The 27128-nt window shown below is 47.8% G+C and overlaps 1 protein-coding gene across 4 annotated transcripts; it reads left to right on the plus strand.

Annotated features, from left to right (window-relative positions):
• Positions 1–503: 503 nt before the first annotated feature.
• On the plus strand, positions 504–14663 carry Mfsd2a (major facilitator superfamily domain containing 2A). Of its 4 annotated transcripts, none has more exons than XM_004641069.2 (14): positions 504–718; positions 2070–2201; positions 4517–4641; positions 8506–8629; positions 8737–8815; positions 9202–9359; positions 10147–10237; positions 10337–10458; positions 10643–10726; positions 11292–11375; positions 11467–11579; positions 11764–11907; positions 12000–12176; positions 13104–14663. In XM_004641069.2, the coding sequence occupies exons 1-14, from the start codon at positions 626–628 to the stop codon at positions 13165–13167; spliced, it is 1590 nt and encodes a 529-aa protein (XP_004641126.1). In that variant the 5' UTR covers positions 504–625; the 3' UTR covers positions 13168–14663. The 4 variants fall into 4 exon arrangements, with proteins under 4 accessions (XP_004641126.1, XP_023556858.1, XP_023556859.1 ...); XM_023701090.1 differs by having other exon boundaries at positions 2073–2201; XM_023701091.1 differs by having other exon boundaries at positions 504–712.
• The last annotated feature ends 12465 nt before the right edge of the window (positions 14664–27128 follow it).

A 27128-nucleotide genomic window follows, 5' to 3' on the forward strand; every position in this document is an offset into this window, starting at 1 on the left:
ACAAAAATGAAGAGTGGAAGAGAAACTGGCTCTGCAGAGCGAGCGTGGACCCAGTAGATACAAAAAGAGGGGGAGCAAAGATAAATGTTCATCTGGGGAATACAACGTGATCTATCGTGTACAGTTACGATGGCTCTGTCTCCAGATTTTGGAGGGGCCAGTGGGTCTCCGAGCCCCCACCTTTCCTAAGGTCAGAAGTTAGGGGCTGCAGGCTTGACTCAACAGAGAACTCGCTTGGGGACCTTGAGCGAGCCACTTTCGGCTGTGGGCCTCAGTTTCCTCGGAGGGATCAGGTGGATTTCGCAGCATTCGCGGGGCGGCGACGACTGAGCTCAGCAGCAGCAGCCGCAGCCGCAGCAAAGGGAACGTGGCTCAGCCGCGAGGCTCGGCTGGGAAGGCGGGCGGGTGCTGGGATTGGCTCGAGCCAGTGATTGGTCTCACCCAGAGGGCCGGGCCGAATATTTAAGAGGCTGAGTGAGCGCGTGGAGGACAGTGTGAGCCTAGCCGGCCTCAGGATTTTGCTGGTGTACAGAGACGGTGGCCGCGATCACATCCCAGAAGAGTAAGAGCCCCCAGAGGAAAGGAGCATCCCGGTCTCGGCCTCAATCGCCGTGGCCCGCGGGTCATGGCCAAAGGAGAGGGTTCCGAGAGCGGCTCCGCGGCAGGGTTGCTGTCCCCCAGCATCCTCCAAGCCGGCGAACGCCCGGCCCAGGTGAAGGTGAGGACCCAGCACCCCGAGTGGTTAGAAGGGGCGGCGGGCGAAGCATATGGTATGAGGACGTCAGACCTGGCAGGTGGGAACCCAGGGCCTAGGAGGCGAGAGGGCAGGGAGCTGCGGGGACGAGAAGTGATGAGAAAGTCTGGGGCGTTCACTCTCGCTTTTGCTCTCCCGCTCTCAAATTTCCGCGGAGGGCTCTTCTCGCAGCTCCAGTTGGAGGCCAGTTGCTCCTAGCTGGTTCCGTTTCTTCTGGGATGAGCAGCCGAGATTTGCCGACCTAGAAGCTGGAGAGACCCGGCAGATCTGAGAACCTCCCCTTCCCCACCCCCAACCCCCTTCACTCTCCTACTCTCGCCTGTACTCTGCTGTGAGGGCTGCGCGAGTTCATTCATAAGAACAAGGGTTCGTTCGGCTCTTAAAGGAGCCGCATTCCGCCGGCTTTGAATGTGAGTGTTCCTGTGTGCAGTACAGTTTCGACCTTACGCTCCGGTCCCAGCCCTCATGGACCTATTTAACGACCAAATGAAACTAGGCGGACCCACGAAGGGATCTCAGGAATAAATATCTCCTTGGGAGGTGACTATCTTTTCCTTTTAATTTTATTAACTGATCCTTGGAAGGAGACCCACGGGCAATTATGCTGTTACCATGTATGAGTAATCTCTACTTTCCCTGGGCAACCTCCAACTCCCTAGAGCCCTACCCTGACAGAGCCCAGTCTTGGGCCTGGAGGCCTTTCTTCTCCTCTCCAAAGTCCCCTAGGAATTGAAGCCGGAGGGTAGGACAGCTCCTGAGTTTCTCTGAAGCTCTGCTGCCTATGGGGACCAGGGACGCTAAGGGACAGATGGGGTGAACAGCTGTGTCTGCAGCTAGCTGGGCTGGGCCCTACAGCTCTATAGAGTTCTCACCACTGGGCAGGTGGATCCTGGCGTTCCCCCAGGCTGAGCTCGGTCAGCTCTCAGCTGCAAGAGGATTTTCAGGTTGTGGCAGCTGGTGCCAGGTGGGGACAGGTCTGCTGCTGGAGCATGCTCTCCTCTGGAATTTTGGAAAAGAGCAGCGGCTGAGGCCTTGGGGAGAGTTCTCTAGCTGGTAACTTTCCTTAGAATATGGCAAGGCCAAGTGAGTGACTTAGGAGCAACTTCTTAGGAGTGTGGGTTTTCTTTTTTCCAGGTTCTTAAGAATAGGGATTTATTTATTTATTTATTTATTTATTTATTTATTTAGGAAGTAGGATCTAACCAGGTGGGAGCAGGGGAAGATAGAATTGTTCCTCCAGATGGAGTTGCCTCTGGACCTTCTAGGATTGAAGTCAAGATTTGGGACTGTTTTCATCCTTTTTTCTTCTTCCTAGAAGGAACCAAAGAAGAAACAACATTTGTCAGTTTGCAACAAGCTCTGCTATGCAGTTGGAGGGGCCCCCTACCAAGTGACCGGCTGTGCCCTGGGCTTCTTCCTACAGATCTACTTATTGGACGTAGCTTTGGTGAGTGACCTGAGCCTTCTATTCTGGTACCACAAAATGGAAAAGACTAGGTACCCCTGGGTATATTTACTCAGTTTTACGTATTTATAAAATGGGACAGAAACATTTATTTTCCTGTCTCTTAAGAGTTACAGTGGGTGAGAAATAAAAAGAACTTTAGAAAATATTCAGGTGGGGAGCCTTAGATGGCAACTAAATGGCATTCCTAGCAGGAGCAACAGAGTTTGAAGGAATAGGCAATAGTATAAAGGAAAATGAGACCTACCAGTGACACTGTTCTTAGAAGAGACTGGCACTGCATGTCCCTGGCTAGAACAGCTAGCTTGACTAAGGGGTTAGCAAACATAACCCCTTGTGGAGGAAGAGTATCCCACCTTCATGTGGGGAGTGAAGGCTTGTCAGCGGGTAGAGGAGCCTTCACGTATTGGGCTGAGTTAGAGGACCCCAAGATGTAGGATCTACAAGTGGGAGGAATGCTTAGAGTGAAGCGGTGCTATACTGCTTTGAGAAGCCTTGGCCTGCGGCCTGCATTCTGAGAATTTGTCCTGTTCAAATAGAGTAGGAAGCTCAATAGCCATGGCTACCAGGGCTGCTGCACTGGCTGAATTTTCTATGTAGTATCTGACTTGGCAAACAGGGTGCTTTGTCCATTTACAGGTGGGAGGCACTGAGACCCAGAAAGGACAAATGACTTCATTCAGCAGTAGATTTTGAGTAATATCCTTGGCTAGTCCCTGAGTAGGGTGCAAATATGAGGAACCTGTGGTTGAAATATAAATCTGTCGTAGTGAGTATTAGAGCTAGGGTGTGGGAGATGATGGCATGGGAAAGGTTGTGAGTTCCCAGGGCAATAGTAATAGCCAGACTCTGATGGAAGAGGAGAAAACCAGAACATCTAGATTTAGAACATTTAGAGCCAAGAGTGTTTGGGAGGAGAGGGGTAGTTTGAGCAGGTTGTCACAGGCCACTTTTTAAAAAGGACCTACATTCACGGGGCATGGTGGTACATGCCTATAATCCCAGCACTTGTGAGACTGAGCCAGGAGGATGGCAGTGAGTTCAAGGTCAGCCTGGGCTACATAGAGACTCTGTCTCAAATAAATAAAAAGTATTTACAGTTGGGTGTGGTGGTTAATACCTTTAATTCCAGCATTTGGGACACCAAGGCAGGACAACTGAAAGCTCAAGCCCTGCCTAGGCTACATAATAAGACTTTGTCTTAAAAAAAAAAAAATCTGTAGACTCCTACATCTAAGAATCCAAAATAACTCTGTAAGATAGCAAGCATAACTCCCAAATGGGGAAACTGAGGCCCACTGTGGGTAATTAATGAATGCTAATTCTGTTGTCAGGTGGCCAGGAACTCAGAGCTTGGAGCTGTGAGATAGAGATATGGAAATGATTCTATTAGTGTTTTTTGATTTTTTTGAGTAGCTCAGGCTGGCCTTGAGCTAATTATGTAGTCCAGTCTGGCATTGAATTTGAAGTGATTCTCCTGCCTCAGCCTCCTGAGTACTGGGATTATAGACATGTGCCACCAAGCCTGGCTGGTTAGGGAGTGATTCTAGATTCATCCTATCTCATGGGGATGTTTTCAAAGGCAGCAGAAGGGATAGGAAACAGATCTGGGAAAGTCCCTAAGGAAGTACACAATGTTACTGTTATCAAAGAAATCACCAGTCAAACTAGGTGTGTAGCATATGCCTGTAATCCCAGTACTTTGGGTGCCTAGGCAGGAGGATTATAAGTTTTGAGCCTAGCCTGGGTGATTTAGCAAGACTGTCAAAATAAAAAATAAGATAGGCGTGGTAGTACATGTATGCCTGTAATCCCAGAATTTGAGGGGTAGAGGAGGGAGGATTATTGTGAGTTTGAGAACAGCCTGGGCTACAAAGTGAGCTCAAGGCCAGCCTGAACTGCATAGCAAGTCCCTGTATCAAAAAGATGGGGGGAAAGAAAAAAGAAAGAAACAAAATAAGAAATAAATATAAAAGGCTGGGGATGTAGCTCAGTGTGAAAGTGCTGGGTTCAATCCCCAGTATACTACTCAGAAAAGCTATTTATTGTCTTACTATTTTGTGGTCCTGGGCATTGAACCCAGGTGTGATACATACAAGTTAGGCAAGCACTGAGCCTTATCCCCAGCCCTGCTATTATCACCTCAACCAGGAAAGAAAAGATGTGCAGGGCCCAGGTGGGCACAGCCCAGGATCTGGGCCTGGCAGAGGTGGGGAGGACCCTGCTCCTGCTGAGCAGGGAAGACTGAGGTGAGTCCAGGAATAAAGGGGTTATTTCCTGCCTCCTCCTTATTCCAGGTGGACCCTTTCTCTGCCTCCATCATCCTGTTTTTTGGCCGAGCCTGGGATGCCTTCACAGACCCTCTGGTGGGCTTCTGCATTAGCAAGTCCTCCTGGACCCGCCTGGGTCGCCTCATGCCTTGGTAAGTAGAAGATGTCTTCCAGGTTGCAGGAGCTTCCTACACATCTGCCCCTTGGAACCGGTTCCTTCCCTCTCGCCCCAGGCTGGGATGGTGAGAAAAAGGGACCAAAGTCCAAGTGTAGAGACTTCATCTGAGGCCTCAACTGCTCAAGGCATGCACACTGGGACAGCGAGTCACCTCAGTCCCAGGCTGGCTGAAGTGCTGGGCTGGTCAGCTCCCTTGGCACAGGGGGACTCCAAAGAGTTCAGTCTCCCCTATCCTTGGTCCCTTGCGTGGTGGCAGAGGAGCAGTTCTGAGCACTCTCCAGCCAGTCTACCTGGGTTTGAATCCCAGCCTCCTTACTCACAACTGCAACTTTGAACAAGTCATTTAACATCTCTGAGCCTGAAGTTTCTTCATCTGTAAAATGGGGATAAGGAATTTTGAACAGTGTTTGTTGTGATGAGGATTAAATGGTTGTGAATGTGTATAATACTCAGGACAGTGCTTAGCATCTTTTGTTGAGACAGTTTTCCTATATAGTTCAGACTGGCCTTCAACTCTGTGTATCCCAGGCTGGCCTTGAACTCATGGTGATTCTCTTGCTTCAGCTCTCTTCTTCTTTTTTTCTTTTTGAAACAGGATCTCCCTATGCAGTTCAGACTGGCTTTGATCTCACTTTATAGCCCAGGCTGGACTCAAACTTGCAATGACCCTCCTGCCTCAGCCTCCTGCTTGATTTATATGTTTGTTTGTTTTTCAGACAGGGTATTGCTATATATTCTAGGCTGGCCTTGAACTCTTGGTGATCCTTTTGCCTCAGCCTCCATGCCAGGCATGGTGCCTATTAAGTGATGTATAATTTTCACTCCTTCCATGTGGCTCCTGGTGGGGCAGGGGTTGGAGACAATGCCAGGAATACTAAAGCAGACCCCTAAGCTCTGAGGCCTTGAATAATGTGAACTTTTTCCCTTGGCACAAAGTCTCTACCACTCAGCTTCAGGCTGTGAGGCCAGGTGGGGGAGGCAGTTCCCGTAGATCAGACAGCAAGGGAGACATAGAAGACCAGCCAGGCCGGGTTCTGGTTCCCTCCAGGACATCCTGCTTCAGGGGTGGGGGGGCTGCCCCTTTCATCTCCAGCCCATCCAAGCTCAAGTGGGCGCCTTCCTGCCCCAGGGGCGCCCATACCTGGTCTCCGGCCTTCAAAGCTCTTCCAGCAGCCCCCGAGCCCCCACAGTTTCCTTTCCCACGAGGCCTCCCACCCACTACAATCCTGCCAGGCCCTGGCAAAGGCCCAGGCTGGAGCCTTTGATCCAGCTTCAGGGCCAGGGATAGGACAGACTACCTCACCTGGGCAGTCTGTTCAGGGCTCCCAGCGTGCCAGCTCGTGAGCTTTGGACCTGTGCCCACATACCTGGCAGCCGGTGAAAGGCAGGTCCTGCTGCCACATCTCCTCATGAGGCCCAGCCAATGGGAGCTGCTTCTGGGCCAGGCCAATGTGACAGTCACTTTGGGTTCCTGGGCAGCACTGCTCAGCTGCCTAGAGCAGAGGATGGAATGTTTGAGGAAGGATGATGAGCGATCACCTCCTAAGATACATGTGGTTTTTTTGGGGGGGGTGGGAGGAAGAGGAGGTGGAGCAGCCAACAGGAAGGATCTGAGGACTGGAGCTGGGCAGGTGTGGCAGCCAGTTTGAGGAAGGTGCTGGGGGCCCTGAGCCTGCTTCCTGTCTTAGCAGGGATCTTTGCGCATGTCTGAACAAATACTAGACACTCACAGTCTGAGAGGCCACTGCACCACAGTGAGGACCTGGGTCCCTCTTCAAATCTCTATTCTATTCAAGTAGGAAGACCCTGGGGCTTCTTCTACAAGTATCAGGGCAAGCCTTCCTGTAATCCTCCCCTTCAAACCAAAGACTTTGACATGGGCTTTCCCTGGTGTCCCCAAGGCCACACTGTGAGAAGCAGGTGGTCAGCAGGGTCACCAGGGGAAGCTGAGAAGCAGACTTGATTCCTAGTCCCAGGCCTTCACAGCTCCAGGCTATGGGCTGTGCTACTCCTGCAGGATGGCTCTCTGAGGAACCTTCCTGATGGAGTCACAGCAAACGTGTCCCAAGCACTAGCCTGCATTTTCATATCAACTTATTTAAATCTTAAGAGTGTTCAACTTGACAAAGCAGAACCAGAGTCCTTGCAGGAGCTCACGAGGAGTCCTGTTTCCTTTCCAAGCTTATCTCCTAATTCCATCTCCCTTGCTCATGACACACTGGCCCCACTGGCCCTCTTGCTGTTCCTCAGCCCTGCCGGGCAGGTTCCTGCCTGAGGACCTTTGTACTGAGTGCTCCCCTTCAGTCCTCACTAGCCGACTGCCTCCTGCTGCCACTCAGGTCTTCCGGGTGAGGCCTTCTTGGGCTCTGCTTCTCACTTCTAATGCTCTGTTGCTGTCCATAGTACTTGCTACCTTCCCACATGTATATAACCTTTTTTAAAAATGGCAAAATATGTGTACTGTTCCCATTTAACATCTAGAGCCATCTGAAGTTTATTGTTTGCTGACATTAAGTACATTCCCTTCTTCATGTGATCAGTACAACACTTCCACCTCTAGCACTTTTTCATCTTCCCAAACTGAAGCTCTGTACCCATTATCAATAGCCCTCACTCTCTCCTCCAACTGCTCAGGACCACCTTTCTCCTTTCCATGTCTGAAGTGAACTACTTGAGCTTGCTTACCTCATACAAGCTGAATTGTACAATATTTGTTATTTGTGACCGGCTTATTGCACTGAGCCTGTCGTGGAGGTTCATCCTTGCTGAAGCCTGGGTTAGAAGTCCATACCTTCTTTCCCCCCTCTTTTTGAGACAGGGTCTTGCTATGCAGTTCAGGCTGGCCTTGAGCTCACTTTGTAGCCCAAGCTGGTCTCAGACTCTCAAGAATCCTCCTGCCTCAGCCCTCCAAGTGCTAGGATTACAGGCATGTTGCTGCCACCCAGCCTGGCTCATTCCTTCAAGGCTGAATTTATAGCTCTTTAAACTATGTTTATTTTTGCTGGTCACCAACTAGAATGTAAATTCTGCAAGGAAAATGTTTTTATTCTTTTTCCTCCCCTGCTTTTTTGTCTTTTTTGTTCACTGATACGTCTTAAGCAATGAAAATAATGCCCAGTGCACAATGGGGACATAATAAATATTTGAGCAAATATTGAATGTAAGGCATGTGCTATTTTTTATTCTTATTTTATGCAGGAGGAAGTGAGTCAGAGAAGTTAAATAACTTGTCCAAGCCAAAGTTTTATGGTAGTTGGGAGAGTCAGACTTGGATCTCTTAACCTTCACCCTCTGCTGCTTTCTCTGCTGAAGCTTAGGCGTCATTCCGGTCCAGTCTGATGTCTGCCCCTTGTGATAGGCAGAACTCACATGCAGGCTGTAGACCTTTGCACCCTCAGAGTTGCATCACTAGGCCCAATCCTCCATCCAACTCCTCCATCTTCCTTGCCTAGAGTTGACCTTCCCTGTGCCAACTCCTACCCTGTGCCAAGGTTGTCCTTTCTCCCTGCCTGCTTGCCTGCGGTCTTGTCCTCTACTCAGGCCCCCCAGCCCAGGAGAAGTCCTTGCTCCTGGGGAAATGTGGATGAGACTCCAGTCCAACCTCCTCACATTCCACACACAGGATTTCAGTCCAGGGCCAGTCCCCGTGTGTCCTTCTGGGGTTGCCATATGTCTTTCCGCAGAAGCCAGGCCAATGTGAGTCTGGAAAGTGAGAGAGTGGGGTGGATTCAGGAGAAGAAGGAACTTCCTTCTGGGGAGAACCCAGAGAGCAGAGCTGGACTCCTGGCTCAGCTGGCTCCTGGGGTTCTGGCCTCCACTCAGACCTCCCTTTCCTCAGGATCATCTTCTCCACACCCCTGGCTGTTGTTGCCTACTTCCTCATCTGGTTCGTGCCTGACTTTCCACGGGGACAGGCCCTTTGGTACCTGATTTTCTATTGCCTCTTTGAGACTCTGGTCACGGTGAGTGTGGGCTCTTCTGAGTATCTTGGGTCTGGGGCCAGGCTCAGGGCTAGGGTTTTGGCGTCTCTCTGTTCACTAGTTGTCTAAGGGCCTCTTTTCTGTGACAGTGCTTCCATGTACCCTACTCAGCACTCACCATGTTCATCAGCACAGAGCAGAGTGAGCGGGACTCAGCCACTGCCTATCGTAAGTCTCCCCATCCACAGCTCCTGCACCATCTTGCCTTGCCTTACTATCTCCCCGCTCTGCTCTTAGCGTGGGTGTGAAAGCTTTTTCATGTTTGTGTGTGCTGGGATTTGAAGCCAGGGCCTTGCATGCACTGAGCAAGTGCTCCTTCATTGAGCTCTTGTTCATGAAACTCTTAAAAATACCCTGGTTCCCTTCTGGCTGAGTGTGACTCAGAGCGATACAAGCATGAACCTGGGATCACACAAAGAAGCCATGAATGCTGGCTAAGGTGACAACTGCTTCCTCCACCCACCAAACCCGGATCTGGAGTGTGAGCCCAGTCTACCCTTCTCATACCTATGAGCCACAAGGCTCCCCTGAAAGACCTCCTTTTTTCTCCTCAGGTATGACCGTGGAGGTGCTGGGTACAGTGCTAGGCACAGCAATCCAAGGTCAGATCGTAGGCCAAGCGAATGCACCTTGTCTCCAGTACCCTAGTGACTCTGCCCTGGCCTCAGAAAGTGGCAATCGCACACATAGCATCTCTTCACTCAGACAAACGGTGAGACTCTTCTCTGGTAGGGCATGGATTTGGGGAGACAAGGAACAGTGGAGTCTTTAGAGTCTTACTGAAAAAAAGGATCAATAAAGTCCCTGGTTAGGCAGAATGCGAGTGCAGGGGGGTGGGGATTTTGATCCCCAGCATGCCCTGCTGGTCCCATCCCCAGGCATGCTGAGATGGAGATTAAGATTGGGCATGGTAGTATGCACCTGTAATCTCAGCATTTGGGAGACTGAAAACAGGAGAATCACTGAGTCTGATCTACATAGTGAGACCCTGTAGACCCTGTACTAAATAAAAAAATTTAAAAAAAAAAAATCAAGAGCTGGTGTTTCTTAATTGTTCTTCTTCTTCCTCTTTTTTTTTTTTTTTTTTTTTTAAAGACAGAGTCTCACTATGCAATTCAGACTGGCCTTGAACTCACTATGTAGCCCAGGCTGGTCTCAAGCTCTTGGTGATCCTCTTGCCTCAGTTCCTGAGCACTGGGGTTATAGGCTTGCATGCACTGAGCAAGTGCTCCTTTACTGAGCTCTTGTTCGTGAAACTTAAAAATACCTCAGTCTAGAGAGACTGGGTAATTTGCCCAGAGTCATAGTGCTGGTAAATTACACAGGTTTAGGGAGATTTGAACTGTGGACTCTTCAGAGCCCTAATTTTAATGTTTTGTACATCTGAATTTTACCCAGCCTTGGGAAGCAACAGGACCAGGATGATACTCTAGTTCAACAGGTGGGGTACTGGGAAGAGGCCAGACTGACTATCTCTGTCACCTTTCCCTCCTTTATAGCAAAATGCATACTTGTTGGCAGCAGGGGTCATTGCCTCCATCTACATTGTCTGTGCTGTCATCCTGACACTGGGTGTGCGGGAGCGGAGAGGTGAGAGGGGTCTGGGGATGTGATACAGGGCCCAGCACAGGATGGCTGTCTTTCTGTCTGGCCCTCTGCTCTCTCTTTACTTTCACCCCTGTTCCCCAGGGCCCTGTGAGACCCAGCAGGCTGAGCCAATGCCTTTCTTCCGGGGCCTTCGGCTGGTCATGAGCCATGGCCCATATGTTAAGCTCATTGCCGCCTTCCTCTTTACCTCCCTGGCATTCATGGTGAGTGGGGGCTTGGTGTGCCCCGCCTGAAAGGAAAGGGTTTGGAGAGGTCTTGGGTGAGGTGGAGCTGAGGGACAGGTGGCATGGGGTGAGTGGGCAGAGGTATCCTGCATGTGGGGGTTGTTTTGGGGAGACCCAGTCCCAAACATCACCTCCTTCCTTTCTTGCCTGCTGCATCTCCCAGCTGGTGGAAGGAAACTTTGCCCTGTTTTGCACCTACACCCTGGGATTCCGCAATGAGTTCCAGAATCTCCTTCTGGCCATCATGGTGAGTGTGGGTGTACTGATGTGGCACAGGCTGTGGGATGACTCTTTGGACACTTGTATGTTCCCAGACTGTCCCCTAGATGTGGAGGAATAGAGGAGGCTTTCCAGAATACTTGGTTGGACCCAACCTACAGTTGCTTAGGTAGGGTTGTAAAGGAAGGAGTCTGGGAGGCTGAGGCAAGATCACAAGTTTAAGCCCAGCATGGGCAATTTAGCAAGAACTTGTCTCAAAATAAAAAAATAACAAAGGGTTGGGGATATAGCTAGTGTAAAGGCCCTGAGTTCATTCCCTGATACCACACCTTCACAAAGAAAGAAGATAGAAACTGGGAGTGCATGTTAGAGAGTGCAGCAAAAGCAACCATGGGGATGCCACGTACTCTGTGGCGTTTGCTCAGAGTTATGAGAAGGTAGAAGGGCCATACATATGCCTTTAACTTCCATATTGCCCAGATGATGTTGTTGGGCTGCCTTCTGGCAGGCTGGAAACTCCTTTAGGGGTCCTAGGAAGGTCAGGAAAGATTCTGTGGCTCTGTTTCACCCCTCACTTCTTTATCCATCCACAGCTCTCAGCCACATTCACCATTCCCCTCTGGCAGTGGTTCCTGACCCACTTTGGCAAGAAGACAGCCGTGTACATTGGGATTTCAGTGAGTGGGCTTGGGGGTGGCTCCCAGGTTGAGGTGGGGCTCCTGGTGACAACCTCCCAGCTGACCCATGTTTCCACACCCTCTTCCCTAGTCAGCAGTGCCATTTCTCATCTTGGTGGCCCTCATAGAGAGTAACCTAATTGTCACATACGTGGTGGCCGTAGCAGCTGGCGTCAGCGTAGCAGCAGCCTTCTTACTACCTTGGTAGGTACATCCAGGTTCACCTGAGTGTAGTTCCCAACCTTCTCCCCTCTAGTTCCAAAGCTCCTTAGGGAGAGTTCTTTGGGGACTTCTGTATGAGGGCCACCCCTTCTTACTTATATCATGGTGACTGGTGGCCGGGCAGTTTTGGGCAGTCCTCATGGCAGCTACCACACATTCTGCACAGGTCCATGCTGCCTGATGTCATCGATGACTTCCACCTGAAGCACCCCCACTCCCATGGCACGGAGCCCATCTTCTTCTCCTTCTATGTCTTCTTCACCAAGTTTGCCTCTGGAGTCTCGCTGGGCATTTCCACCCTCAGTCTTGAGTGAGTGGGATAGGGGTCTGGGGCAGCCCAGGTCAGAGCCAAGTCCTAGGTGCCCCACCCTCACCTCTTCCTTCCTGGCTGGGTCCCCACAGTTTTGCCGGGTACCAGTCAAGGGGCTGCTCCCAGCCACCATCTGTCAAGTTCACACTGAAGATGCTGGTGGCCCTGACACCCATAGCCCTCATCCTGCTGGGCCTGCTACTCTTCAAGCTGTACCCTATTGATGAGGAGAAGCGGCGGCAGAACAAGAAGGCCCTGCAGGCTCTGCGGTGAGAGCTTGGAGGGTTGGTGCCTGGGCTCAGCAGCCCTTTGTGTCTCCTGGGGCCGTGTGTAGTCTCACCTCCTGCATGCTTTCCCAGCACACACTGAGCTTGCACAACCTCCTGTGCTGAATGGCTCTGCATTCGTTCACTTAACAAATACTTACTGGGGCTGGTGAGATGGCTCAGTGGTCTAAAGCATCTACTTAGAATAAGCTTAGCAAAGCACAGGGACCGCAGTTCAATCCCCTAGCACCACATGCCAGCCAGCCCCACCCCCTGGTGGGCTGAGCTGGCCACACACACACACACACACACACACACTAATTAATTAATTAATTAATTAAATTAAAAAAAATACTTACTGATTCCTACCACTGCCTACATTGCAATCGTGAACAAAACAAAAATCCTTTCCCTTAAGGAGCTTGTGTCTTGGGACTAGGTGTTTAGGGTTTCCCATATGTAGTGCTCCAGTGACCATGCATGTCTGAGATTCTTATGATTCCCATTCTGTGAAGGAAGAAACTGAGGTTTGCTGCAGAACAGTGACCAGGATGGATACAGGGCAGAACTGGGCTTTGAGCCCTGTCCAGGATTCTTAACTGCAGCCTGTGGTCTCTTCCACTGCCCTGCTGGCTTTGGGGAGCTTAGGTGCCACCTACAACTTTAGGGAAGGGCCAGATGAGTCACATCAGCCTATCAACCTGCCTGTGCCCGAGTATATCTCGAGGGTTTGAGGTGCCCTATGAGCAGAAAGAACAGCCAACAGCAACCGGCAGTTCCTGTGCTGGAAGAGAGTGAGCCAACTGTCCTGTAGTTCTGAAGAGTCCAACAGGGCCCAGATCCCAAAGAGGGAGGCAGGTGGCAGTGGTGCTGGGGTCAGGCTGCTCCCGCTGGTAGTTTTTCCCAACTCATTCTTTCTGACTCTTGCAGAGATGAAGCCAGCAGCTCAGGCTGCTCTGACACAGACTCCACAGAGCTGGCCAGCATCCTCTAGGCCACGGCACCTCCTGAATTCACACACGGAAGGCTACATCACCAGTCCATGCAGGGATCAGGACCACAGCCCACTTGCTGAACAGCTGCTCTCTGGGTGCCAAGTCAGGGACCAAAGACCGGAGCGTGTGCGACCCGGAAGTCACTCCTGTGCTTGAGGGGGGCTGACCATGCTGCAGCCTCCCGCCTCCTCTGCCCACCCTCGGGGCCAAGCCCTGGACTGCTACTGTGAATATGCCAAGGACTGATTGGGCCCAGCCCAGAACACTAGCATAGACACTTTTTATACAGAGACTAATTAATAACTTAATGACCGTGTGTGTACATAGTGATATGTGTATGTATATGTCTGTGAGCTATTAATGTTATTAATTTTCATAAAACCTGGAAAATGCCTGTTTCTGCCTAGTGTAGCTAGTGTAAAGGGCACCATGTGGGAGCTGGGCGTGCGCTGGGTAGAAGTACTTATTTAACCTTTGCAACCATTGTGCCAGGTCAGGGCTGCCCCTGTTTGAAAGATAAGAAGAAAACAGCTTGAGTGCCAAGAGTATGAGGCTATAGAGTAAGACCCTGTTTTTTTTAAAAAAGGAAAAAGTGATCTACATGGAAATCCATCCCTTCCTCCATGTCTGGAATGACTGAGGGACTGGCAGACACTTGTGCTGCCTGCCCTGTATGTGCCTGAACCAGCTGGGGATGTGCAGTGTCCCAGGGGACCTGTCATTCCTTGTCTACAATTGGTGACTCCAGTGTTGAAGAGAGATAGTGCACCTGCTGGGTGTGAGTGTCAGGAAGAAGCCCACCAGGGGCTGGGACAGGACTAGGGGCCCTTGGCCTGCTTTTGCTGTACAAATACTCCCACCATAGCCCAATTTAATATGCCACCTTGGCAAATTCCTATTTAACAGTGGATCCTAATAAGCTCATAGGATCACCCCAGCATACCACTGGGTCTCACACACGAGCCAGCCTCCAAAGTCCTAGGAAAGCAGAGCTGGCAGGATCAGGAGGAACTACTTGAACACTATTGTATAGATAATAAAGTCCAGGGAGGTGTTAGGAATATTCATATTTTTTTGGGGGGGTAGTTCAGGCTGGCCTTAAACATAGTAGTTCAAGGCTGATATCAAATTCATGACAATCCTCCTGCCTCAGCCTCCTGAGTGCTGGGATTATAGGTAAGTGTCACCACACCTGACTTCAGATTTGTTTTTTAACCTTGGATGTGGGATTCCATTTTAGGTGGAAGAGGGCTCTGCTCTGACTGATGACGTTCTACCAAGTCACTTCTATAGATGCCATGAAGTGTTACCAACAGGTCCAGTTGTGTGTCTGCAAATACTAAGCCATTTAGCCTTCAGAACGTCCTGTGTGGCAGCTACCATTGGCCTCATTTTACAGATGAGGAAACCCAGACACAAGGAAATGAAGTAAGCTGCTGAAGGTTAATAGGCAAGGAAGAACTGGATATATCAGTCCAGGAGGCTTGTAGGTTAGCTCAGTTGTTTAAAGCGCCTGCTTGGGCAAACTCAGTCAGGCACAGGGGACCACAGTTCTATCCCCAGCTCCACAAGCTGTACCAGATCCACCCTTAAGGCAGCCTGAGCTAGAAAAAAAAAAAAAAAAATCCTCAATCCAAACTGTTTGGCTCTAGGGCCTGAGTCTTTCTTTTCCCATGGCTTTGGGGCTGCTATGGTATCCAGCTGTTTGACCTCATGAGCTAATTTCACTGCCTTTGTAGCTACCACCTCTGGTCAGAAGCTGCCTGAGGCAGAACTGAGGCACTCAGTACTTTCTACAGCCTCTCCATGACCACCAAGTCTTATTCTTTAAAAACAAATATTTCAGGGTTGAGAGTATAACTCCATGGTAGAATGCTTGTCTAGGAAGCATGAGACCCTGGGTCCAGTCCCTAGAACTGAATATATTTCAATTTCCTAAACCACACAAGCTTGCTTTTTTCTCATTTCTACAATTACTTCTCAGATTTTATCTTCTCTTGCCTGGATGGTTGCACCAGCATTCTGACTGATCTCTTTGTCTTCAACTGGATCTCTTTACATTGCCTCTGCAAGCTCTGAGACACCTGAGTAGCCCTCCTGTACACAAACCCTTCTGGGAGTACCTTTGCTTTCAGGAAGGAGTACAAGGCTGCTTCTGACCTCCCCAGCCCCACAGACAGATGCAGCCCTTCTTGTAGACCACTTGCCTAACCCTGCAATGCATACCTGTCTCAGCTGCAGCTGCGGGCACTTGTCAACATGCCTGAGCTCCAGCAAGGCTCTCAGGGGCTCCAGCTGCTTCTTCCCCTTGGGCCAGATCTGAGAGCCCTCCCCCCATCATTGTGTCCCATATGGAGCCCAGGGCCAGGCACTGAGGGGCTGAATGAACGGACCCTATGACTGGGGAGGGCTTTGGTTAAGAGCCAGACCCATTCCTACCAACCCACTGAGGTGCTCTGTCTGGGTCTGTTTCTCCCAGATGTTGCCTTGTTGGGCTTGGTGGCACACATGTGTAAATCCCAGTGCAGTACTTAGGAGGCTGAGGCTGAAGAATCAAAAGTTTGAAACTGGGCTGGGCCTCAATTACTTAGAGAGATCTTGTTTAAAAAGAAAAGCCCATTTGGTTTTTTTTTCCTTCACGCTTTTTTCTTCCCCTTGCCTTTCTTCTCCCTGTTCCTGCTACCATGCCATGACCTGCAATAACGTAGCTACTTACTGTATACTTGAAAAAAATAAAAAGAAAAAAGACAGAGACAAGGAGAGTGAAAGCAAAAGAAAAGCCTTTCCTCTTGCCCATTTTACTGCTATCCTATTAGGAGGCTCCTGCTGAGTTCTGTTTTTTAAATTTTTTTTTTATTTTTTGGTGGTACTGGGGATTGAACTCAGGACCTTGTGCTTGCCAGGCAAGCACTTATTTTACTGAGCGTTCTCCCCAGCCCCCCTGCTGAGTTCTTGCGGGATGTTTTGAGCATAGGTAGAGAGGGCAAGCAATCTGGGATCAGCTCATCTTTACCCAGCGCCATTTTGAATTCCCCTGTGCTTGGACCCAGCATCACCACAGCAGACCCTGTGAGCTAGGTCCTAGCTCTGTCACCAAGCACCATGTCCTAGAACCAGGTGTGGCTTTGGCGCCACCTGCTGGAAGAAAGGGTCAAGCCCACAACGTTATAAAGAGTGCATTGTACTTCAGTCTTGGATCCTGGACATTATTCCCCTGATCTGAACAAGTGTTTACAGTAAGTCTCCTATATTTCCTGCACTCGCTAAGCTCTTAGGAGAGAGGTTGCTTTCTTGGTGAAGACCAATGACAAGAATTTCCGATTTAATATGCACTGTGAAAGAATAAGCGTGGTGATGTGAAAGAACTGGTACAAAGCTATTTTGTGCCAACTGCTCAGGAAAGAATGTTCTGAGAACGTGACACTGGCTTGAATCATAAAGGAGGAGAATTGGCCAGATGTTCAAAAAGCTCAGGAAAGTACTGCAGTTAGAGGAGACAGAGAATGCAGTCCCACGCCTCAAGAGAGCTTAGAATAAATATCCAGAGGACAGAAGGGCCCCGTGCACCCAGAGGATGGTGTACATGCTGGAGTGGAAGGTGCAGAGCAGTCAGACCCTCCAGGGCACTTAGACCATTCAAAAATTTGAATTTTATTTTACAGCAGCTAAAAAGCCATTGAAGACATTTAAGTAGAAAAGTGTTTTACATTTTAAAAATGTTTTCCTGACTGCATGGAGAATTGATTAGAGAGGGGTAAAAGTGGCATAGAAGAAAATACTCAAAGAATCTTCTTTACAACAGTTCCGGAGATTGCTGGAGGCTCCGGGTGAGGTGGCACAATGTGAACTTCCCATCGACAAAATGTGATCCTTCCAATCTTGCTTCCTTTTGATTGGATGGAATAGCTGTTTATGCATTAGCTCTTTTTTTTTTTTTTTTTTTTTTTTTTAGAACCGGGGATTGAACTCAGGCCTTTGCGCTTGCCAGAGAATCGCTTATTCCACTGAGCTGTCTCCCCGGTCCCTAGGCATTAGCTCTTCACGAGAGGAAAATTAGTTTATTTAGCAGAATATTGAGTTCTCCCTATGTGGTAGGCCTCATGATAAGTATGAGGTAGACAGCAGAGTCTGCCTTTATGGGCTTTCCCTTGTCTGGAAAAACTGACATTAACTGAACAAACATTCTGTCCAGAGTGTTAGATGGAAGAGTAATCAGATTAGGTTGAGAATCCCTGGCCAGAAGCCAGAAGAAAGGAGTTAGCCAGGCAAAGAAAGGAGCAGCAAAAGCTGGCCAGGGAGGCGGAGCAGTGTGGGCTCCAGCCCAGGACAGGCAGAAAAAGAAAAGTGTGCGGATAGGGATAGAGGGCAGTGGACTAAGGCCAGGCAGCTGTGGTATGCACATGGCTTTAGGAGCAGAAGGGTGCCTTACAGAGTTTACATTTCAAAAATATGTATCAACTGGTCTGTGGGGGAGAGTTCAAAGAGGAGAGAATAAAAGCAGGAAGATGAGTGAGGAGCCCGCTCCTGCAGTGGTCCAAGAGTAAAGGGCCGTGGAAATACTGCTGGGGGTGGTGACTGAGAGGGCAAGAAGAGGACTGACTACTGTGTGTGGCTGGGTTGGAGATGGTGGAGGCTGAGCCCGGCAGGGGCCAGAGAGCTTTCCCAGCATTCTACCTTGGTATTCTTTTTTTTTTCAGACAGGGTCTCCCATATAGCCCAGGCTGGCCTTGAATTCACTAAATAGCCCATTATGGTCTCGAACTCTCAGTGATCCTTCTGCCTCAGACTCCTTAGTGCAAGGGTGACAGGTATCATTGCAGCAAGTTCTGTTGTCCGGTATTGAGTTAAAAAACACGGTCAAAGAGAAGACCTCATTTATGAGAGCAATTGAGGTGTCTAGAATAGGAAAGAAAGACATCATTATCAAACCTTAATTTTGGTCTCATACCTTTCCATATTTTGGAACACAGTCAAAGTGCCATCTCTTCAGGGTGGTCTTGATTCCTCCAGTCTAGGTCAGAGATTTTTCCAGGGTCCCTCAGGGCAACATACAAATTGATCCTCATTGGTCTGAGGATTGGACCAAAATCCTCATTGGTCAGATATGAGAATTCTCCTATTAGCTAAAATTTATGTGTAACCAGCCACTGATAAGTATTCACAGAGCAGCAAAAGTTTTGAGTTGTCTGATGTGCACATTCCCAGCTGAGACTGAACAAGGGACAGACACCCTGCCTTTTTATTTATTTTTTATTCATTTATTTGTGTGTGTGTGTGTGTGTGTGTGTGTGTGGCCAGCTCAGCCCACCAGGGGGCAGGGCTGGCTGGCATGTGGTGCTGGGGGATTGAACCGTGGTCCCTGTGCTTTGCTAAGCTTGTTCTAAGTAGGTGCTTTAGACCACTGAGCCATCTCACCAGCCCCTGCCTTTTTATTTTTCACCCAGTAGTGTTAACAGGTGTATTTAGTGCTGCGGCATTTTTGTTTTTTTAGTTTTTCATTTTCAGTACTTTTTCTTGGTGATTTCACTACTTACAGTGGCCCTAAAGTACACAGCTGTGTCCAAGAGCTGGGTTCTGTGTCCCAACCCAGGAGGATTACAAATGTGTCCAATGAGGAGATCCATGCATTAAATGGGCTTCATTTTGGGCAGAGTTATAGGACTGTTGACCGTGAATTCAATGTTAAAAGGCTAAGATTCAAACCTGTAAAGTGTCTTAAAATAGAAGCATACATAAAACAAAGTTATATATTGATCAGTAGGCAAAAATGTGAGGCTTACAGGAATCTACCCTTTATCTCCCTAAGAACTATGATCTAGTATTTTCGATTTCAGTTGCTCATGGTGACTCCATAAACCACGGCAAATAATGAGAACCAACTCCATATACATCTGTCTTTCACCATGCAGTGAGCTCCGCCCTAAGGACAACATATAAATTGAGGCGGAGCTCACCTTGGATGGCGGAACTTCATGCCTCTAGGATACGACCCAGTGCCTGGCACAGGACAGTAATACTAACCATCAGAGAAAAACCTTAGAGAGGAGAAAACAGCAGGCATCCAGGAAGGCCAGGACCCCAGTCTAGGCTGGGGTGTCTGGCCGGCATCCAGAGACTCTCCCTTCTTTGCCCCAGGGCAGCTGGACAGAGAAGGGTGGGGTTTACAACTACAGGGCAGTCAAGGAAGTCCCAAGTACTTAGGCCTAAGTTCCTTTCTAGGGTGAGGCCCAATCCCTAAGGAGGCCCACCTGCTCACCATGCAGGAAGTGTGTCTGGCAGAAATCTTGTTGAAGGTCGCCAGGGATGGGTGGACAGGGTCTTGCCCCAAGGTGCTCCAGACTGGCTTGGGTGGCTTGAAAAGCATCTGGGATGTTCTTCACATTAGGAAAGGAGGAAAAGACACAGAGATAGGACCTGCTCAACAGGACAGTTTTATTTCAGAACAAATGTGAGAGGGTCTGCCCTGACTCTGAGACCAGACAGACTGCTCTTGTGCAGGCGATGGGGTCTTTTGAAGGTTCATAGGGGAGGGGAGCTGTGAAAGAAAAAAGTCACAATGGGAGTTTTGAGGGGGAGTTCAGTACAAAGGAACTGTGGCTACCTGCCAGGGGCAAGGCTTGGGAATGTACAGAGAGTTGTGATTTGTTTGTTAAGAATAGGGCTGAACAATGGTTAGGAGTTACAGACTGTAGCTATGTTCAGTGGGTCTCATCAATCTATGATTACAGATTTCTAGCAGGCACACAGCATATAGGATGGGATGTAACGTGACCCGTGATCAGCCCAGAAGCATGGAGGGTAGAGTTGAGATCGAGAAGGAGGAGTAACTGAGAGGCTTCCCTGCACAGGGGCTCATAAGGGGTGGAGATGACCTAGAGCCCCCCTCACGTCCTGCTGCTTCAGGCACATCAGTCACTGCTCATCCCAGTGCCTCCCTATCGTGACTCTCATGCAGCTTCAGAGGATGCCATGGGAGCCACCCCACCCAGCCTCCAGTCTCAGAGAAGGTAAGAGAACCACACAAAGCCATGTAGCAGGCTAGAGACAGAAACAGAAAGAATACAGGTCCATGCTCAGAGTCAGCTCATTTTCCCCCACCAAAGTTTTGGTTTTGCACCAAATCTGTCAGCTTTGTTTCTTCCCTTCTGGCCTGCCTGCCTGCCTGCCTCCTTTCTTCCTTCTTTTCCTCTCTCCTTCCCTTTTCTTCCTCCTTCCTTTTCCTCTCTCTGTTTCTGTTTCTGTCTCGCTTTCTCTCTCTCTCTCTCTCTCTCTCTCTCTCTCTCTCTCTCTCTCTCTCTCTCTCAAATAAACTCTCCCAAACAAATACCTAAATAATACTTTCTCTGTATGTTATTGGGAGTTGAACCTAAGGCCTTTTCACTGAGCTACAGCTCCACCCTTTTTCATTTTTTCATTTTGAGACAGATAGAAAATTGCCCAGGCGGAACTCAAGTCTAGGGTCCCTGTGTCTTCCCTGTGTCTCAGCTTCCAGAGTGCAGGCATTACCAGCGTGTACCACTACCAACCAGCCTGTCAGTCCTAAGAACCAAGACTTTTGCCCTGTTCTTTCCTCTCCACTTCATTTTATTCTTACCTTGACTCTAGAGCTAGCTTCTCTGCAGCCACTGGCTTGCAACGGCTGCAATCTGTTAGCACAAAGGGACCACGGAGGTGGCTGGCAAGGTGGTGCTATCTCTGCTATCCCTTGAGGGACTTGGTGGCTGCAGGGGGAGTCCTGGGTTAAGTCATTCTACACCTGCTGTGTGGATTCCTGACACACATCCCAACCTCAGGCCCACTGCCTTCTGCTGATGCCCACCTTTGGCAGACACCTCATTCTGGCTTTGGGAAGCTTCTTTTATTTCTTTTTTCTTTTCTTTTTTCTTTTTTGGCGGAACTGAGGATTGAACTCAGATCCTTGCGTTTGCCAGTCAAGCGCTTATCCTACTGAGCCATCTCCCCAGTCCCCTGCTTCTTTTATTTCTGCAGAAATAGGGGAAAAGATCCTCACTGTGCCATAGAACCTGTCTCTTTGTAGCTTGTTTCATGAACCCCGATCTGCCCCTCGGCCCCGGTACTAAATGCCGCCTCTGTCTCAGAGGCCCATGGAGCACTGAAGATGGATCAGTCCCCTAGAAAGGCTTCTCATTCCTCCAGTTATTCCTATTTTAATATTCTGTAAAAAGCATGCATTTATTTTGCCTCCTCCCCACATTTTCCCATCTAACCCAGGACCTCTGAGTATGCCAAATAAGTGCTCTACCATTGAACTACATACCCATCCTAATTGTGTTTTTATAATTAAAATAAAACACCCTCCTTGTTTTTACTTTTTTGTGATATAATTTACATACAAGATGATACACAAATATTAAATCATGTACTTGTACTTTGATGGGTGGAAGAATTGCTATAACCCCTCTTGGGTATATCTGGTTGTGGGATTGCCAGTTTATGTATATGTTCAGCTTCATGAGAAAAGTTTTTTTTCCTGTATTTTAGGGAAGGGTCTACAGGGTGTTCAGAGTCTCACTACTAGATCAGATGCATAGTGAGGCTGTTTACAGCCTCCCAAGTGCTGGGATTACAGGTGGGCACCACCATGCCCAGTCTTAATTGCCATCTCAGTGCACCCCAGGGGCAGGGCTGGCACTGCAGGCCTGGGGATAGAACTCCCTGCACCTGTCTGCTGAGGTATATTAGCTGGCCCTATTGACAAATAAAAATATATGTGACTTGCCAAATAAAAATATCTGTGACTTCCTGGGATTTCCCACCCTCAGCAGTCATTGCAACACTTGATAATGACAGTGTGCAAAATATTTAGTCATCTTGCTAAAGGTCCATAGCATTTCTTTTTCTTTTTCCTTTTTTTTTTTTTTTTTTTTTTTTTTTTTTAGCAGAACTGCAAATTGAACTCAGGCTTGAGATGGATTTTTTTTTTTGGAACTGGGGATTGAACTCAGGCCCTTGTGCTTGCCAGGCAAGCACTTATTCTATTGAGTTATCTCCCAGTCCCTAAGTTATAGTTCTTTGATGCTATTTTAAGTACTTTCTCATTTTATTTTCACTGGCCATTTGAATATCCTCTCTTCTGGAATGGTTTTTTGTATTTTGCTTATTTTAAGTTGAATGTTTGCCTTTTATTGGTATGTAGGTGTTCTTTGTACGTTCTCAACATGAGTTTTTTCTGAGTATTTGTTCATCTATTTGCTCTCTTAATGATGTGTTTTTTTTTTTAAAGACACATTTATTCAGTGTCATGATCAGACTATTACATTTAGCAATCAACAGCATGGGTGCAAAAAAAGGTCTACATTAAAACCCTTTGTTGGAATGCTTTACACTTTCCACAGAACAGAAACTAAAATAACCTGTTATACTATTAGTCACAAATACAGTCCTCGAGTTTTTTGCCCATATGCATGAGTATTGTCTAAAACATGTCTTCTTTGTAGCAGCTAGGCCCTGCCATCACTGTGCTTGGCTGAGTTCACAAATCTGTTGTAACCTGTAGCTTCCCTGTCACTTCTCTGGCTCTCCTCTCCTGCTAAGCTTTGTTTCCTGGAAGTGTTTAAAACCTTCTGCCACTGCCATAGCTACCGCTGCTGCTGGAGCCACCATAGCCACCTTGATTTTGTGGTTTGGTAAAATATTGGCCTCCACCTCCATAGGGCCCAGAGCCTCTGCCTCCAAAGTTTTCTCCCTTCATGGGTCCAAAATTTGAAGACTGACTGTTGTAATTGCCAAATTCATTATAGCTTCCACCACCTCCATAATTGCTTCCATCATTACCAAATCCATTGCAGCCATCTCCACTGCCACCATATCCACCCCCACCACGGCTGCCACCAAAGCCACCTCGACCACTGAAGTTTCCTCCATGACCGAAACTGTCATTGCCACCAAAACCTCCTCCACGACCACCACCAAAGTTTCCAGAACCACTTCAACCTCTTTGGCTAGATGAAGCACTAGCCATCTCCTGCTTGGACAGGGCTTTCCTCACTTCACAGTTGTGGCCGTTCACAGTGTGGTATTTTTGAATGACAATCTTATCCACAGAATCATGGTCATCAAAGGTTACAAAAGCAAAGCCTCTCTTTTTTCCACTGCTTCAGTCAGTCATAATTTCAATCACTTCGATTTTTCCATATTGTTCAAAATAATCTCGTAGGTGATGTTCTTCAGTATCTTCTTTAATGCCACCAACAAAGATCTTCTTCACCGTTAAGTGGGCACCTGGTCTTTGAGAATCTTCTCTTGAGATGGCTGCATCCACCTCCTCCACAGTGGCATAAGTGACAAACCCAAAACCCCCGGAACGCTTGGTGTTCGGGTCTCTCATTACCACGCAGTCTGTGAGTGTTCCCCATTGCTCAAAATGGCTCCTCAGACTCTCATCAGTTGTTTCAAAGCTCAGCCCTCCGATGAAGAGCTTCCGTAGCTGTTCGGGCTCCTTGGGAGACTCTGACTTAGACATGACGGCAGTCGGAAGAGAGCCTGATGATGCTTCCTCCGTGGTGTCTACCAGCAGAAAGCTTAATGATGGTTTTTAATGATCAGATTTTTAAACTAAAGTCAAATATATCAACTTTTGTTTTAATAGTTTAGTGCACTTTGTGACCCAGTTAATAAATAGTTTGGCTACCAAGCAGAAGGTGGAAGTCAGCATGGTGCCCTGGAGTTGAAGGCCGAGGCTGGTGCACAACTATGGGTTAGAACCCAGTGACCATGTGGGGCCTCTGGAATCAACGATGACCTGTCCCCAAAGTTGACTTTCAGTTTCATGATCCACTGTGACTCATTCTCTACTTAAAAAAAAATCACTTAAAAGGGGTTTTTATTGTTTAATTCTAAAAGTAGTACACATGTACTGTAAAAACAATCAAATACATACTGTAAAAACAATCAAATCCCAGTGCTTGGGAGGCTGAGGCAGGTGGAATTCAAGTTCAAAGCCAGAGCCTTGGTTGCATAACAAGACACTGTCTCAATTTTTTTTTTTTAACCTACCTTAATGTGGTGGATTGCCAACTGTGGTCAGTTTGTAACACCCTGAACTGAACCAGCACATGTTGGGTGTGGGAGGGCCACTTGAGAAGAACTGTTGCCAGCAGCAGAAGAGGCAGAACTGGAAAAACTGTTGGGAGACTTAGGAAAGCTGTGTGGAGAAGCTGCTGGAGCTGCTGGAAGCTGCTGGTTCTCTTAGGCTATTCTGTTGGGGAACCTTGTTATGCTGGCTGTCCTGGTGAACTTGGTTGTTCTCATTGGAAGAGGAGATGAGGACATTGTTGTCACTGAGAATGGCTGCAGTTCACTTTGTTTTTTTAAAATTTTTTAAAATTTTATTTATTTGTGTGTGTGTGTGTGTGTGTGTGGCCAGCTCAGGGGGCGGGCTGGCTGGCATGTGGTGCTGGGGGATTGAACCGTGGTCCCTGTGCTTTGCTGAGCTTGTTCTAAGTAGGTGCTTTAGACCACTGAGCCATCTCACCAGCCCCTGCAGTTCACTTTGAAGGAGCTCTGATCCTCACCTTGAGCATTGCTTCTTGGCTCCAGAAGCAATGTGCATGGCTCAGTCTCGTGGAAAAGCTTGTTGTATTAGCTTTTGTGATGGGAACTCAGCTTTCCTTATCAATGGAGGAGCTCGGGGACCTCACTGTTGCTGAGGATGGCTGTGGTGCTGAAGAGAGCTCTAGTTATTGCCGTGAATGTTGATTCCTGGCTCCAGTTCGGATCCCTCAGCCTGTTCGCACAGACCTTTCAACCTACTGGCTTCCACCACTGGTCTTTGGGCAGATCCTTAAAGCGGGCCTACATGAGACATTGTCATAGCCTTCAGCTGGACTCACGGGAGGCATTGTTGTGGGCTCTAAGTTTTCAGCTATCATATGCAGGATATCATATCCAGGCCCTCAGGTGGATTCTTTGCTCTTCAGTGTGTGGACAGATTTTCTGCACTCTTTGTATATGATTCTTTGATTCATTATAAAATAATCTTATAGGCTAGGGATATAGCTCAGTGGTACAAGTATCTGCCTGGCAAACATAAGGTCACAAGTTCAATTCCAGGTACAAAAAAAAAAAAAAAATTATAAAATATGTGTTCTGTATTGTATTGTTCCCTAGCAAACCCCAAGCCATGACACTTAATATAAAAAGTTATTTTTTGTATTTTATTTAAAAGTTGTTTTTTGGGGCTGGGGAGATAGCTCAGTAGAATAAGTGCTTGCCTGGCAAGCGCAAGGGCCTGAGTTCAATCCCTGGTTCCGCCAAAAAAAAAAAAAGTTGATTTTTGTAGTTTTTATATGTAGGTGTATGATCCACCTCAAATTCATTTTATTCTTTTTTTTTTAGACAACTTTATTATTATTTTTTTAAATATTTATTTATTGTGTGTGTGTGTGGCCAGCTCAGCCCACCAGGGGGCGCAGCTGGCTGGCATGTGGTGCTGGGGGATTGAACTGCGGTCCCTGTGCTTTGCTTAGCTTAGCTTGTTCTAAGTAGGTGCTTTAGACCACTGAGCCATCTCACCAGCCCCTCATTTTATTCTTGATCTTGCCATGCTGAGGATTTCACATACTAGAGAAATACTCTACCATTTAGCCATATCCCTAGCCTATTTCCTTTTTTTTTTTTTCCCTAAACTTTTTTGCCATAAAGAATTTCATGCAAATGGGGTCACCCTGATAGCTCAGCAGACTAATATGCCTGCTTAGGCAGAGCACAGCAGTTGGGGTTCGATCCCCAGTGTGCTGTGCCGGTCCCACCCCTGGGAAGCACTGAGGTGGCATTTGAGACTGGGCTTGGTGGCCTGCGCCTATAATCCCAGCACTGGGGAGGCTGAAAATAGGAGAATTACTATGAGTCTGATGTATGTAATGAGACCCTATAGACTCTGTCCTAAATACAGAAAAAATAATAATTTCATGCAAATGTATAAAACAGTACAATGTGTTTCCTTATATCCATAAATGGATTCAATATTTAACCAAATTTTTCCCATTTTATCTCGCCCTCATTTTTCTCATTTTCTTTGACAAAGCATTATAAAACAAATCTCAAGTATCATGTTATTTTATTCCTACACAGTTTAATATAAATTTCTTAAAGACATAGGTAGCTAGGTGTGGTGGTGCATGGCTGAAATCCCAGCACTTGGGTTACTGAGGCAGGAGATTTGGAAAATCACCATGAGCTGGAGGCTCGCTTGGGTTCTAAGGGGGGGATGTATAATGCCATCATCATTAGAAATTAAAGTAGTTCTTTGATGTTATGTATTAATTCATTCTATAAAATGTATTTGGTAGTTACAGGGTTTCACAACATAGTTCAGACTCATAGTGATCCTCCTGTTTTCAGCCTCCCCCGCACTGGGATTACAGGCATACACCACTATGCCCAGACTCTGTGGCCTGCTCACCCTGCCCTGGAGGCAGGGCTGGCACAGCATGTGGTGCCAGGGTCGCCGCACTTGCGTAAGCTTGTGTAAGCAGGCGCTTTAGCACACTGAGCTATCTCGCCAGCCCCTGGTGTTATTTAATAAGCAATCTATAATTACACATTGCCTATTGTCTCAGATATGTCTTGTTAGGGTTGGATTTGTTCATATATGGATTCAAAAAGGCTTGCACATTACATCTTGTGTATCTTTTCTACCTTTTCAATCTATAGTCACTTTCCTTCCCCTTTTACTTTTTATATCATTGATGTATTGTAGACCCAGCTCATTTGTACTATAAAATGTTTGACATTCTGGATTGAATCCCCCCCCCCTTTTTTTTGTATTTAGTACAGGGTCTACAGTGTCTCACTACGTAGATCCAACTCTAGTGATCTGCCTGTGTTCAGCCTCCCAAAAGCTGGGATTACAGGCGCACACCACCACACCTAGTCTCTCTCTCTTTTTTAAAAATTTTATTTATTTATGCGTGTGTGTGTGTGTGTGTGTGTGTGTGTG

Source organism: Octodon degus, unplaced genomic scaffold, assembly GCF_000260255.1.
Source record: "Octodon degus isolate 3935 unplaced genomic scaffold, OctDeg1.0 scaffold00130, whole genome shotgun sequence".
Taxonomy (NCBI): Eukaryota; Metazoa; Chordata; class Mammalia; order Rodentia; family Octodontidae; genus Octodon; species Octodon degus.